Source organism: Petromyzon marinus, chromosome 21 (assembly GCF_048934315.1).
Source record: "Petromyzon marinus isolate PM22_M1 ecotype Great Lakes invasive population chromosome 21, UKy_Petmar_22M1.pri1.0, whole genome shotgun sequence".
Taxonomy (NCBI): domain Eukaryota; kingdom Metazoa; phylum Chordata; class Hyperoartia; order Petromyzontiformes; family Petromyzontidae; genus Petromyzon; species Petromyzon marinus.
Window position 1 is genome coordinate 3,430,212 of NC_133687.1, and position 12,947 is coordinate 3,443,158.

The 12,947-nt window shown below is 45.6% G+C and overlaps 1 protein-coding gene across 1 annotated transcript in view; it reads right to left on the reverse strand.

The window, feature by feature from the left end:
• Positions 1–10,256, reverse strand: part of LOC116944508 (uncharacterized) — a 64,987-nt gene extending 54,731 nt beyond the window's left edge. The window contains exons 1-3 of the mRNA XM_076068415.1: positions 5,812–10,256; positions 1,141–1,167; positions 940–966 (exon numbers count right to left, since the gene is read on the reverse strand). Of these exons, the coding sequence (XP_075924530.1) occupies positions 940–966; positions 1,141–1,167; positions 5,812–5,871 (114 nt within the window). The 5' untranslated portion in view covers positions 5,872–10,256. The remainder of the gene's footprint in view (positions 1–939; positions 967–1,140; positions 1,168–5,811) is intronic.
• Positions 10,257–12,947: the final 2,691 nt, after the last annotated feature.

Here is a 12,947-nt window from a genome sequence, read left to right on the forward strand (position 1 = left end):
GAGTATATTCATTATGATGATGCTGATGGTGATGTAGTGAGTATATTCATGATGATGCTGATGGTGATGTAGTGAGTATATCAATGATGATAATGCTGATGGTGATGTAGTGAGTATATCAATGATGATGATGCTGATGGTGATGTAGTGAGTATATTCATGATGATGCTGATGGTGATGTAGTGAGTATATCAATGATGATGATGCTGATGGTGATGTAGTGAGTATATCAATGATGATGATGCTGATGGTGATGTAGTGAGTATATCAATGATGATGCTGATGGTGATGTAGTGAGTATATCAATGATGATGATGCTGATGGTGATGTAGTGAGTATATTTATGATGATGCTGATGGTGATGTAGTGAGTATATCAATGATGATAATGCTGATGGTGATGTAGTGAGTATATCAATGATGATGATGCTGATGGTGATGTAGTGAGTATATCAATGATGATGATGCTGATGGTGATGTAGTGAGTATATCAATGATGATGATGCTGATGGTGATGTAGTGAGTATATTCATGATGATGCTGATGGTGATGTAGTGAGTATATCAATGATGATGATGCTGATGGTGATGTAGTGAGTATATCAATGATGATGATGCTGATGTTGACGTAGTGAGTTTATCAATGATGATGATGCTGATAGTGATGTAGTGAGTATATTCATGATGATGCTGATGAGTGAGCATATTCCTGATGACGCTGTGATTCTGCTGGTGATGAAACTGATGATGATGCTGAGTGAATATATGTATGATGATGATGATGGTGATGACGCTGATGCTGCTGCTGATGATGTAGTGAGTATATCAATGATGATGATGCTGCTGCCGATGGTGATGTAGTGAGTATATTCATGATTAATGCCGACGAAGCTGATTATGAGTGAATATATGAATGATTCTCATGATGATGATACACGTACCCTCGGTCCAGACTCTCCTTGGTCGCCCTGTGAGACAGACACAGACACACACACACGTGACCACCGTGCATAACAGGTGTTATAAGCTACGGAGAGAATGCATGAAAATGCACGGTTGTACTGTCCTTCTATCCCACCGCCCCGCACAAACCAACCCTGCGTTGACTAGCGAGGTGAAGTATGGTCATATTACCGACTCACCTTGTACCCTCTCTCCCCTCTGGGACCCTGCACGCACACACACACACACACAAAGACAAAGATCCCCCGTGTAGACATTGGGGCAAGTGCTGTTAGCGAGCGGCTACTAAGCCCAGGACGGCATCACGAGGGGGTGGGTGGTCAGCACCACGCCCGGCCGCCTTCACGTCCCCCAGTGTCGATGGGTGTGTAGTGGATTTCATGGAGACACGCATTCTAACACCCCAACAGGACAGCCGCATGAACGTACGGGATAACGGCGTAGGTGGTCACCACCACGAGTAACTTAGACCACAATGGGGTAACTAGGTAACCGGGTGAGTCAGCGGTGCACTGCCTGACCCACGAAGCCGAACGTAACGGCCGAACAGCGACGACTGAAGAGACGTCGCACGGCGGGTTGATACCAGAAGACAGCCCGGATCGGCGCTCGGGACTTGCCTTTTATGCCCCTCGAGCGTGGCCTAGGGCAGAGCCAGGCCACGCTCCTCAGGATGGGATCAGATCGCGAATTTCACGTACTGTGTTAAATCGAGCCCGGATCTTGAGTTTGCTCCAGCTCTGTGAAGGATGTGATCCCTGACATGCAATACCCCTGCATCTACAAACACAAGCTGTGTCTGCGGCAGCAGTTACATTGGGGAAACTTAGCGGCGTGTCTCGGACCGTGTTCGTGAGCATAAGGCAGATTTGAAACACGGTAGGACCAACACCTCGGCCGTGGCTGATCATTGTTTTAATGGGGTCGGCTCACACGAAATTGATTTCTCTAAGACGAAGGTACTTTGTAAACCCACTGGCTATCAACAAAGATTCGTTCATGAAGCTATCAAACATATACAAACACAGACACAATTTCAACCCAGAGGATGGGTACAAACTCAGCAATCATTGGAAGGACGTCATCAACCAGTTTAAGTAATAACTGGCTGTGACGTTCCCATCCTGACACCTTCCGATGTCAGTTGTTATTTTCCCCGTGGCTTCGGATCTCCGATTTTTACATGAACAGGTAACAATTTTTCACGTCAACATAGCCACCTCCGCGCACCTACCACAATGTGGCGGCGGGTCTGTGATCTCCCATTAACAACATGCTAATCTCTCACATTAACATAATGCTAATCTCTCACATTAACATGCTAATATCTCACATTAACATCATGCTAATCTCTCACATTAACATGCTAATATATCCCATTAACAACATGCTAATATCTCACATTAACATGCTAATGTCCCATATTAACATCATGCTAATCTCTCACATTAACATCATGCTAATCTCTCACATTGACATGCTAATCTCTCACATTAACACGCTAATCTCTCACATTAACATGCTAACCGCTCACATTAACATGCTAATCTCTCACATTAACATGCTAATCTCTCACATTAACACGCTAATCTCTCACATTAACATCATAATAATCTCTCACATTAACACGCTAATCTCTCACATTAACATCATAATAATCTCTCACATTAACATGCTAATCTCTCACATTAACACGCTTATCTCTCACATTAACATCATGCTAATCTCTCACATTAACATCATGTTAATCTCTCACATTAACACGCTAATCTCTCACATTAACATGATAATCTCTCACATTAACATGCTAATCTCTCACAATAACATGCTAATCTCTCACATTAGCATCATGCTAATCTCTCACATTAACACGCTAATCTCTCACATTAACATCATAATAACCTCTCACATTAACATAATAATCTCTCACATTAACATCATGCTAATCTCTTACATTAACATCATGTTAATCTCTCACATTAACACGCTAATCTCTCACATTAACATGATAATCTCTCACATTAACATGCTAATCTCTCACATAAACATGCTAATCTCTCACATTAGCATCATGCTAATCTCTCACATTAACACGCTTATCTCTCACATTAACATGATAATCGTTTACTTTAGCATTATGCTAATCTCCCACATTAACATAGCCACCTCAGCGCCCTCATCGTAGAGGCCGCTCTCCTATCTTGAGTTATGTTAATGTGATAAATTAGCATGCTAATTTATCACATTAACATAACTAGCCCCGCCCACTTCGTTTATGACCCTTGGGCTACACCCATTTTAAACCTTTAAAACAATCTGCCTCCCACTCTTTTTTGCCTGCTGCTCGTGTTGCGATCCAAACGTCGTAGGTTTAATTTTTTGTAATTAATTTTAACCTAACTAATGTACGTGACTTTACCGAAAGACACCAAAGACGATGCACAGTAGCGCTCTGCCTCCAGTAGGTGGCGGTAGACGCCGTAGTGACTCAATACAATACAGATGTATACACATCGACACGCAGACACACACACAACAGCTGGTGGTGACGTTACCAGGGCGCTTGTGCCAGGCTAGGTGCACAGACACTCACGTGACACTCACGTGACACACTGACACTCACGTGACACACTGACACACACGTGACACGTGACACACTGACACACACATCGACACGCAGACACACCCTGACACACAACAGCTGGTGGTGACGTTACCAGGGCGCTTGTGCCGGGCTAGGTGCACAGACACTCACGTGACACACTGACACACACGTGACACGTGACACACTGACACTCACGTGACACACTGACACTCACGTGACACACTGACACTCACGTGACACACTGACACTCGCGTGACACACTGACACACACGTGACACGTGACACACTGACACACACGTGACACGTGACACACTGACACACACGTGACACACTGACACTCGCGTGGCACACTGACACTCGCGTGACACACTGACACACACGTGACACACTGACACACACGTGACACACTGACACTCGCGTGGCACACTGACACTCGCGTGGCACACACGTGACACACTGACGCACACGTGACACACTGACACACACGTGACACACACGTGACACACTGACACACACGTGACACACTGACACACAAGTGATACACACGTGATACACTGACACACACGTGACACACTAACACTCGCGTGACACACTGACACACACGTGACACACTGACACACACGTGACACACACGTGACACACTGACACACACGTGACACACTGACACTCGCGTGGCACACTGACACTCGCGTGGCACACTGACACACACGTGACACACTGACACTCACGTGACACACTGACACACACGTGACACACACGTGACACACTGACACTCACGTGACACACTGACACACACGTGACACACTAACACTCGCGTGACACACTGACACACACGTGACACACACGTGACACACTGACACTCACGTGACACACTGACACACACGTGACACACTGACACACACGTGACACACACGTGACACACACGTGACACACTGACACACACGTGACACACACGTGACACTCACGTGACACACTGAAACACACGTGACACACTGACACACACGTGACACACTGACACTCACGTGACACACTGACACACACGTGACACACTGACACTCGCTTGACACACTGACACACACGTGACACACTGACACTCGCGTGACACACTGACGCACACGTGACACACCGACGCACACGTGACACACACGTGTCACACGCCTGACACACGCCTGACACACACCGACGCACACGTGACACATACGTGACACACTGACACACACGTGACACACTGACACACACGTGACACACACGTGACACACTGACACTCACGTGACACACTGACACACACTAACACTCACGTGACACACTGACACACACGTGACACACTGACACACACGTGACACACACGTGTCACACGCCTGACACACGCCTGACACACACGTGACACACGCCTGACACACTGACACACACGTGACACACTGACACACACGTGACACACATGTAACACACTGACACTCACGTGACACACTGACACACACGTGACACACTGACACACACGTGACACACACGTGACACACTGACACGTGACACACTGACACACACGTGACACTCACGTGACACACTGACGCACACGTGACACACTGACACACACGTGACACTCACGTGACACACTGACACACACGTGACACACTGACACACACGTGACACTCACGTGACACACTGACACTCACGTGACACACTGACACACACGTGACACTCACGTGACACACTGACACTCACGTGACACACTGACACTCACGTGACACACTGACACAAACGTGACACTCACGTGACACACTGACGCACACTGACACACACGTGACACACTGACACACACGTGACACACTGACACACACTGACACACACGTGACACACACGTGACACACTGACACACACGTGACACACGTGACACACTGACACACACGTGACACACTGACACTCACGTGACACACTGACACACACGTGACACTCACGTGACACACTGACGCACACGTGACACACTGACACACACGTGACACTCACGTGACACACTGACGCACACGTGACACACTGACACACACGTGAAACACACGTGACACACTGACACACACGTGACACACTGACACACAAGTGATACACACGTGACACACTGACACTCACGTGACACACTGACACACACGTGACACACTGACACTCACGAGACACACTGACAGACACGTGACACACTGACACACACTGACACACACGTGACACTCACGTGACACACTGACACACACGTGAAACTCACGAGATCTCCTTTGGGGCCCGGTTTTCCCTGGGGTAGAGGGAGGGAGACATCAGAAGGCATGGTGGTGGTGATGGTGGTGGTGATGGTGGTGGTGGTGATGGTGGTGGTGGTGATGGTGGTGATGGTGGTGGTGGTAGTGGTGGTGCTGATGGTGGTGGTAGTGGTGGTGATGGTGGCGATGGTGGTGATGGTGGTGGTTGTGGTGATGGTGGTGGTAGTGGTGGTGATGGTGGTGGTGATGGTGGTGGTAGTGGTGGTGATGGTGATGGTGGTGGTAGTGGTGGTGATGGTGGTAGTGGTGATGGTGGTGGTGGTGGTGCTAGTAGTGATGGTGGTGATGGTGGTGGTAGTGGTGGTGATGGTGGTGATGGTGGTGGTAGTTGTGATGGTGGTGATGGTGCTGATGGTGGTGGTGGTGATGGTGGTGGTGATGGTGGTGGTAGTGGTGGTGATGATGATGGTGGTGATGGTGATGGTCGTGGTTGTGGTGATGGTGGTGGTAGTGGTGGGGATGGTGGTGGTGATGGTGGTGGTGATGGTGGTGGTAGTGGTGGTGATGGTGGTGATGGTGGTGGTTGTGTTGACGGTGGTGGTGATGGTGGTGGTAGTGGTGGTGATGGTGGTGGTAGTTGTGGTAGTGGTGATGATGGTGATGATGGTGGTGGTTGTGGTGATGGTTGGTGGTGATGATGGTGGTGGTGGTGATGGTGGTGGTAGTGGTGGTGGTGATGGTGGTGATGGTGGTGATGGTGATGATGGTGGTGGTGGTGGTGATGGTGGTGATGGTGGTGATGGTGGTGATGGTAGTAGTGGTGGTGATGGTAGTAGTGGTGGTGATGATGGTGATGGTGGTGATGATGGTTATGGTGGTGGTGATGATTATGATAGTGATGATTATGATGGTGATGATTATGATGGTGATGATCGTGATGGTGTTGATCGTGGTGGTGCTGATGATGGTGCTGATGATGATGGTGGTGATGATGTCGGTGTTCGTGATGATGGTGATGATGGCAGGGATGATGGTGGTGTTGGTGGTACTGGTGATGATTATGATGGTGGTGGTGATCGTGGTGGCGTTGATGATGGTGGTGATGGTGCTGGTGGTGATGATGACACTTATCCGAATGTTCTCCATCACTTACAGGTGGCCCTGCAAACAACCACCACAACAACAATCATGAACAACAACAGCCAATGGCAAATATCAACAACAGTCAATAACAACAACCCTCAACACACAAGAGGAAGTCTATGGGTCTTTGTGCGAGCCTGTGGGTCTATGTGAGTCTGTGGGTATCTGTGATTCTATTGGTCTCTATGTGAATCTGTGGTTAAATTGTTTTCTGTGTGAATCTATGGGTAAGTGGGTCTCTGTTATTCTATGGGTAAATGGGTATTTGTGTGAATCTATGGGTAAAGGGGTCTCTATGTGAATCTATGGGTAAATGGGCCTCTGTGTGAATGTATGGGTAAATGGGCCTCTGTGTGAATCTATACGTAAAGGGGTGTCTGTGTGAATCTATGGGTAAAGGGGTCGCTGTGTGAATCTATGGGTAAATGGGACTCTGTGTGAATCTATGGATAAATGGGTCTCTATGTGAATCTATGGGTAAATGAGTCTTTATGTGAATCTATGGGTAAATGGGTCTCTGTGTGAATCCGTGGTAAATGGGTCTCTGTGTGAATCTATGGGTAAGTGGGTCTCTATGTGAATCTATGGGTAAATGGGTCTTTGTGTGAATCTATGGGTAAAGGGGTCTCTATGTGAATCTATGGGTAAATGGGCCTCTGTGTGAATGTATGTTTAAATGGGTCTTTGTGTGAATCTATGGGTAACGGGGTCTCTATGTGAATCGATGGGTAAATGGGCCTCTGTGTGAATCAATGGGTAAAGGGGTCTCTGTGTGAATCTATGGGTAAAGGAGTCGCTGTGTTAATCTATGGGTAAATGGGTCTCTATGTGAATCTATGGGTAAATAGGTCTCTGTTTGATTCTATGGGTAAATGAGTCTCTGTGTGAATCTATGGGTAAATGGGTCTCTATGTGAGTCTATGGGTAAATGGGTCTCTGTGTGAATCTATGGGTAAATGGGTCTCTATGTGAATCTATGGGTAAATGGGCCTCTGTGTGAATCTATGGGTAAATGGGTTTCTATGTGAATCTATGAGTAAATGGGTCTCTATGTGAATCTATGGGTAAATGGGTCTCTATGTGAATCTATGGGTAAATGGGCCTCTGTGTGAATCTATGGGTGAATGAGTCTCTGTGTGAATGTATGGGTAAATGGGTATCTATGTGAATATATGGGTAAATGGGTCTCTGTGTGAATCTATGGGTAAATGGGTCTCTGTGTGAATCTATGGGTGAATGAGTCTCTGTGTGAATGTATGGGTAAATGGGTCTCTATGTGAATCTATGGGTAAATGAGTCTCTATGTGAATCTATGGGTAAATGGGCCTCTGCGTGAATCTATGGGTAAGTGGGTCTCTGTGTGAATCCATGGGTAAATGGGTCTCTGTGTGAATCTATGGGTAAATGGGTCTCTGTGTGAATCTATGGGTAAATGGGTGTCTGCGTGAATCTATGGGTAAATGGGTCTCTGTGTGATTCTATGAGTAAATGGATCTCTATATGAATCTATGGGTAAATGGGTCTCTGTGTGAATCTATGGGTAAATGGGGCTCTGTGTGATTCTATGGGTAAATGGGTCTCTGTGTGAATCTATGGGTAAATGGGTCTCTACATGAATCTATGGGTAAATGGGTCTCTGTGTGAATTTGTGGGTAAATGGGTCTCTGTGTGAATCTATGGGTAAATGGGTTTCTATGTGAATCTATGGGTAAATGGGTCTCTGTGTGAATCTATGGGTAAATGGGTCTATGTGTGAATCTATGGGTAAATGGGTCTCTGCGTGAATCTATGGGTAAATGGGTCTCTGTGTGAATCTATGGGTAAAGGGGTCTCTGTGTGAATCTATGGGTAAATGGGTCTCTGCGTGAATCTATGGGTAAATGGGTCTCTGTGTGAATCTATGGGTAAATGGGTCTCTGTGTGATTCTATGGGTAAATGGGTCTCTATGTGAATCTATGGGTAAATGGGTCTCTGTGTGAATCCGTGGTAAATGGGTCTCTGTGTGAATCTATGGGTAAAGGAGTCGCTGTGTTAATCTATGGGTAAATGGGTCTCTATGTGAATCTATGGGTAAATAGGTCTCTGTTTGATTCTATGGGTAAATGAGTCTCTGTGTGAATCTATGGGTAAATGGGTCTCTATGTGAATCTATGGGTAAATGGGTATCTGTGTGAATCTATGGGTAAATGGGTCTCTATGTGAATCTATGGGTAAATGGGTCTCTGTGTGAATCTATGGGTAAATGGGTCTCTATGTGAATCTATGGCTAAATGGGCCTCTGTGTGAATCTATGGGTAAATGGGTTTCTATGTGAATCTATGAGTAAATGGGTCTCTATGTGAATCTATGGGTAAATGGGTCTCTATGTGAATCTATGGGTAAATGGGCCTCTGTGTGAATCTATGGGTGAATGAGTCTCTGTGTGAATGTATGGGTAAATGGGTATCTATGTGAATATATGGGTAAATGGGTCTCTGTGTGAATCTATGGGTAAATGGGTCTCTGTGTGAATCTATGGGTGAATGAGTCTCTGTGTGAATGTATGGGTAAATGGGTATCTATGTGAATCTATGGGTAAATGAGTCTCTATGTGAATCTATGGGTAAATGGGCCTCTGCGTGAATCTATGGGTAAGTGGGTCTCTGTGTGAATCCATGGGTAAATGGGTCTCTGTGTGAATCTATGGGTAAATGGGTCTCTGTGTGAATCTATGGGTAAATGGGTGTCTGCGTGAATCTATGGGTAAATGGGTCTCTGTGTGATTCTATGAGTAAATGGGTCTCTATGTGAATCTATGGGTAAATGGGTCTCTGTGTGAATCAATGGGTAAATGGGTCTCTGTGTGATTCTATGGGTAAATGGGTCTCTGTGTGAATCTATGGGTAAATGGGTCTCTACATGAATCTATGGGTAAATGGGTCTCTGTGTGAATTTGTGGGTAAATGGGTCTCTGTGTGAATCTATGGGTAAATGGGTTTCTATGTGAATCTATGGGTAAATGGGTCTCTGTGTGAATCTATGGGTAAATGGGTCTATGTGTGAATCTATGGGTAAATGGGTCTCTGCGTGAATCTATGGGTAAATGGGTCTCTGTGTGAATCTATGGGTAAAGGGGTCTCTGTGTGAATCTATGGGTAAATGGGTCTCTGCGTGAATCTATGGGTAAATGGGTCTCTGTGTGAATCTATGGGTAAATGGGTCTCTGTGTGATTCTATGGGTAAATGGGTCTCTATGTGAATCTATGGGTAAATGGGTCTCTGTGTGATTCTATGGGTAAATGGGTCTCTATGTTAATCTATGGGTAAATGGGTCTCTGTGTGAATCTATGGGTAAATGGATCTCTATGTGATTCTATGGGTAAATGGGTCTCTATGCGATTCTATGGGTAAATGGGTCTCTGCGTGAATCTATGGGTAAATGGGTCTCTGTGTGAATTTGTGGGTAAATGGGTCTCTGCGTGAATCTATGGGTAAATGGGTCTCTGTGTGAATCTATGGGTAAATGGGTCTCTGTGTGATTCTATGGGTAAATGGGTCTCTATGTGAATCTATGGGTAAATGGGTCTCTGTGTGATTCTATGGGTAAATGGGTCTCTATGTGAATCTATGGGTAAATGGGTCTCTGTGTGAATCTATGGGTAAATGGGTCTCTATGTGATTCTATGGGTAAATGGGTCTCTATGTGATTCTATGGGTAAATGGGTCTCTGCGTGAATCTATGGGTAAATGGGTCTCTGTGTGAATTTGTGGGTAAATGGGTCTCTGCGTTAATCTATGGGTAAATGGGTCTCTGCGTGAATCTATGGGTAAATGGGTCTCTGTGTGAATTTGTGGGTAAATGGGTCTCTGTGTGAATCTATGGGTAAATGGGTCTCTCTGTGAATCTATGGGTAAATGGGTCTCTGTGTGAATCTATGGGTAAATGGGTCTCTGCGCGAATCTATGGGTAAATGGGTCTCTGTGTGAATCTATGGGTAAATGGGTCTCTGTGTGAATCTATGGGTAAATGGGTCTCTATGTGAATCTATGGGTAAATGGGTCTCTGCGTGAATCTATGGGTAAATGGGTCTCTGTGTGAATCTATGGGTAAATGGGTCTCTGCGTGAATCTATGGGTAAATGGGTCTCTGCGTGAATCTATGGGTAAATGGGTCTCTGTGTGAATTTGTGGGTAAATGGGTCTCTGCGTGAATCTATGGGTAAATGGGTCTCTGCGTGAATCTATGGGTAAATGGGTCTCTGTGTGAATTTGTGGGTAAATGGGTCTCTGTGTGAATCTATGGGTAAATGGGTCTCTGTGTGAATCTATGGGTAAATGGGTCTCTGTGTGAATCTATGGGTAAATGTGTCTCTGCGCGAATCTATGGGTAAATGGGTCTCTGTGTGAATCTATGGGTAAATGGGTCTCTGTGTGAATCTATGGGTAAATGGGTCTCTATGTGAATCTATGAGTAAATGGGTCTCTGCGTGAATCTATGGGTAAATGGGTCTCTGTGTGAATCTATGGGTAAATGGGTCTCTGCGTGAATCTATGGGTAAATGGGTCTCTATGTGAATCTATGGGTAAATGGGTCTCTGTGTGAATCTATGGGTAAATGGGTCTCTGTGTGATTCTATGGGTAAATGGGTCTCTATGTGAATCTATGGGTAAATGGGTCTCTGTGTGATTCTATGGGTAAATGGGTCTCTATGTGAATCTATGGGTAAATGGGTCTCTGTGTGAATCTATGGGTAAATGGGTCTCTATGTGATTCTATGGGTAAATGGGTCTCTATGTGATTCTATGGGTAAATGGGTCTCTGCGTGAATCTATGGGTAAATGGGTCTCTGCGTGAATCTATGGGTAAATGGGTCTCTGAGTGAATTTGTGGGTAAATGGGTCTCTGCGTGAATCTATGGGTAAATGGGTCTCTGTGTGAATCTATGGGTAAATGGGTCTCTGTGTGAATCTATGGGTAAATGTGTCTCTGCGCGAATCTATGGGTAAATGGGTCTCTGTGTGAATCTATGGGTAAATGGGTCTCTGTGTGAATCTATGGGTAAATGGGTCTCTATGTGAATCTATGAGTAAATTGGTCTCTGCGTGAATCTATGGGTAAATGGGTCTCTGTGTGAATCTATGGGTAAATGGGTCTCTGCGTGAATCTATGGGTAAATGGGTCTCTATGTGAATCTATGGGTAAATGGGTCTCTGTGTGAATCTATGGGTAAATGGGTCTCTGTGTGATTCTATGGGTAAATGGGTCTCTATGTGAATCTATGGGTAAATGGGTCTCTGTGTGATTCTATGGGTAAATGGGTCTCTATGTGAATCTATGGGTAAATGGGTCTCTGTGTGAATCTATGGGTAAATGGGTCTCTATGTGATTCTATGGGTAAATGGGTCTCTATGTGATTCTATGGGTAAATGGGTCTCTGCGTGAATCTATGGGTAAATGGGTCTCTGTGTGAATTTGTGGGTAAATGGGTCTCTGCGTTAATCTATGGGTAAATGGGTCTCTGCGTGAATCTATGGGTAAATGGGTCTCTGTGAATTTGTGGGTAAATGGGTCTCTGTGTGAATCTATGGGTAAATGGGTCTCTGTGTGAATCTATGGGTAAATGGGTCTCTGTGTGAATCTATGGGTAAATGGGTCTCTGCGCGAATCTATGGGTAAATGGGTCTCTGTGTGAATCTATGGGTAAATGGGTCTCTGTGTGAATCTATGGGTAAATGGGTCTCTATGTGAATCTATGGGTAAATGGGTCTCTGCGTGAATCTATGGGTAAATGGGTCTCTGTGTGAATCTATGGGTAAATGGGTCTCTGCGTGAATCTATGGGTAAATGGGTCTCTGCGTGAATCTATGGGTAAATGGGTCTCTGTGTGAATTTGTGGGTAAATGGGTCTCTGCGTGAATCTATGGGTAAATGGGTCTCTGCGTGAATCTATGGGTAAATGGGTCTCTGTGTGAATTTGTGGGTAAATGGGTCTCTGCGTGAATCTATGGGTAAATGGGTCT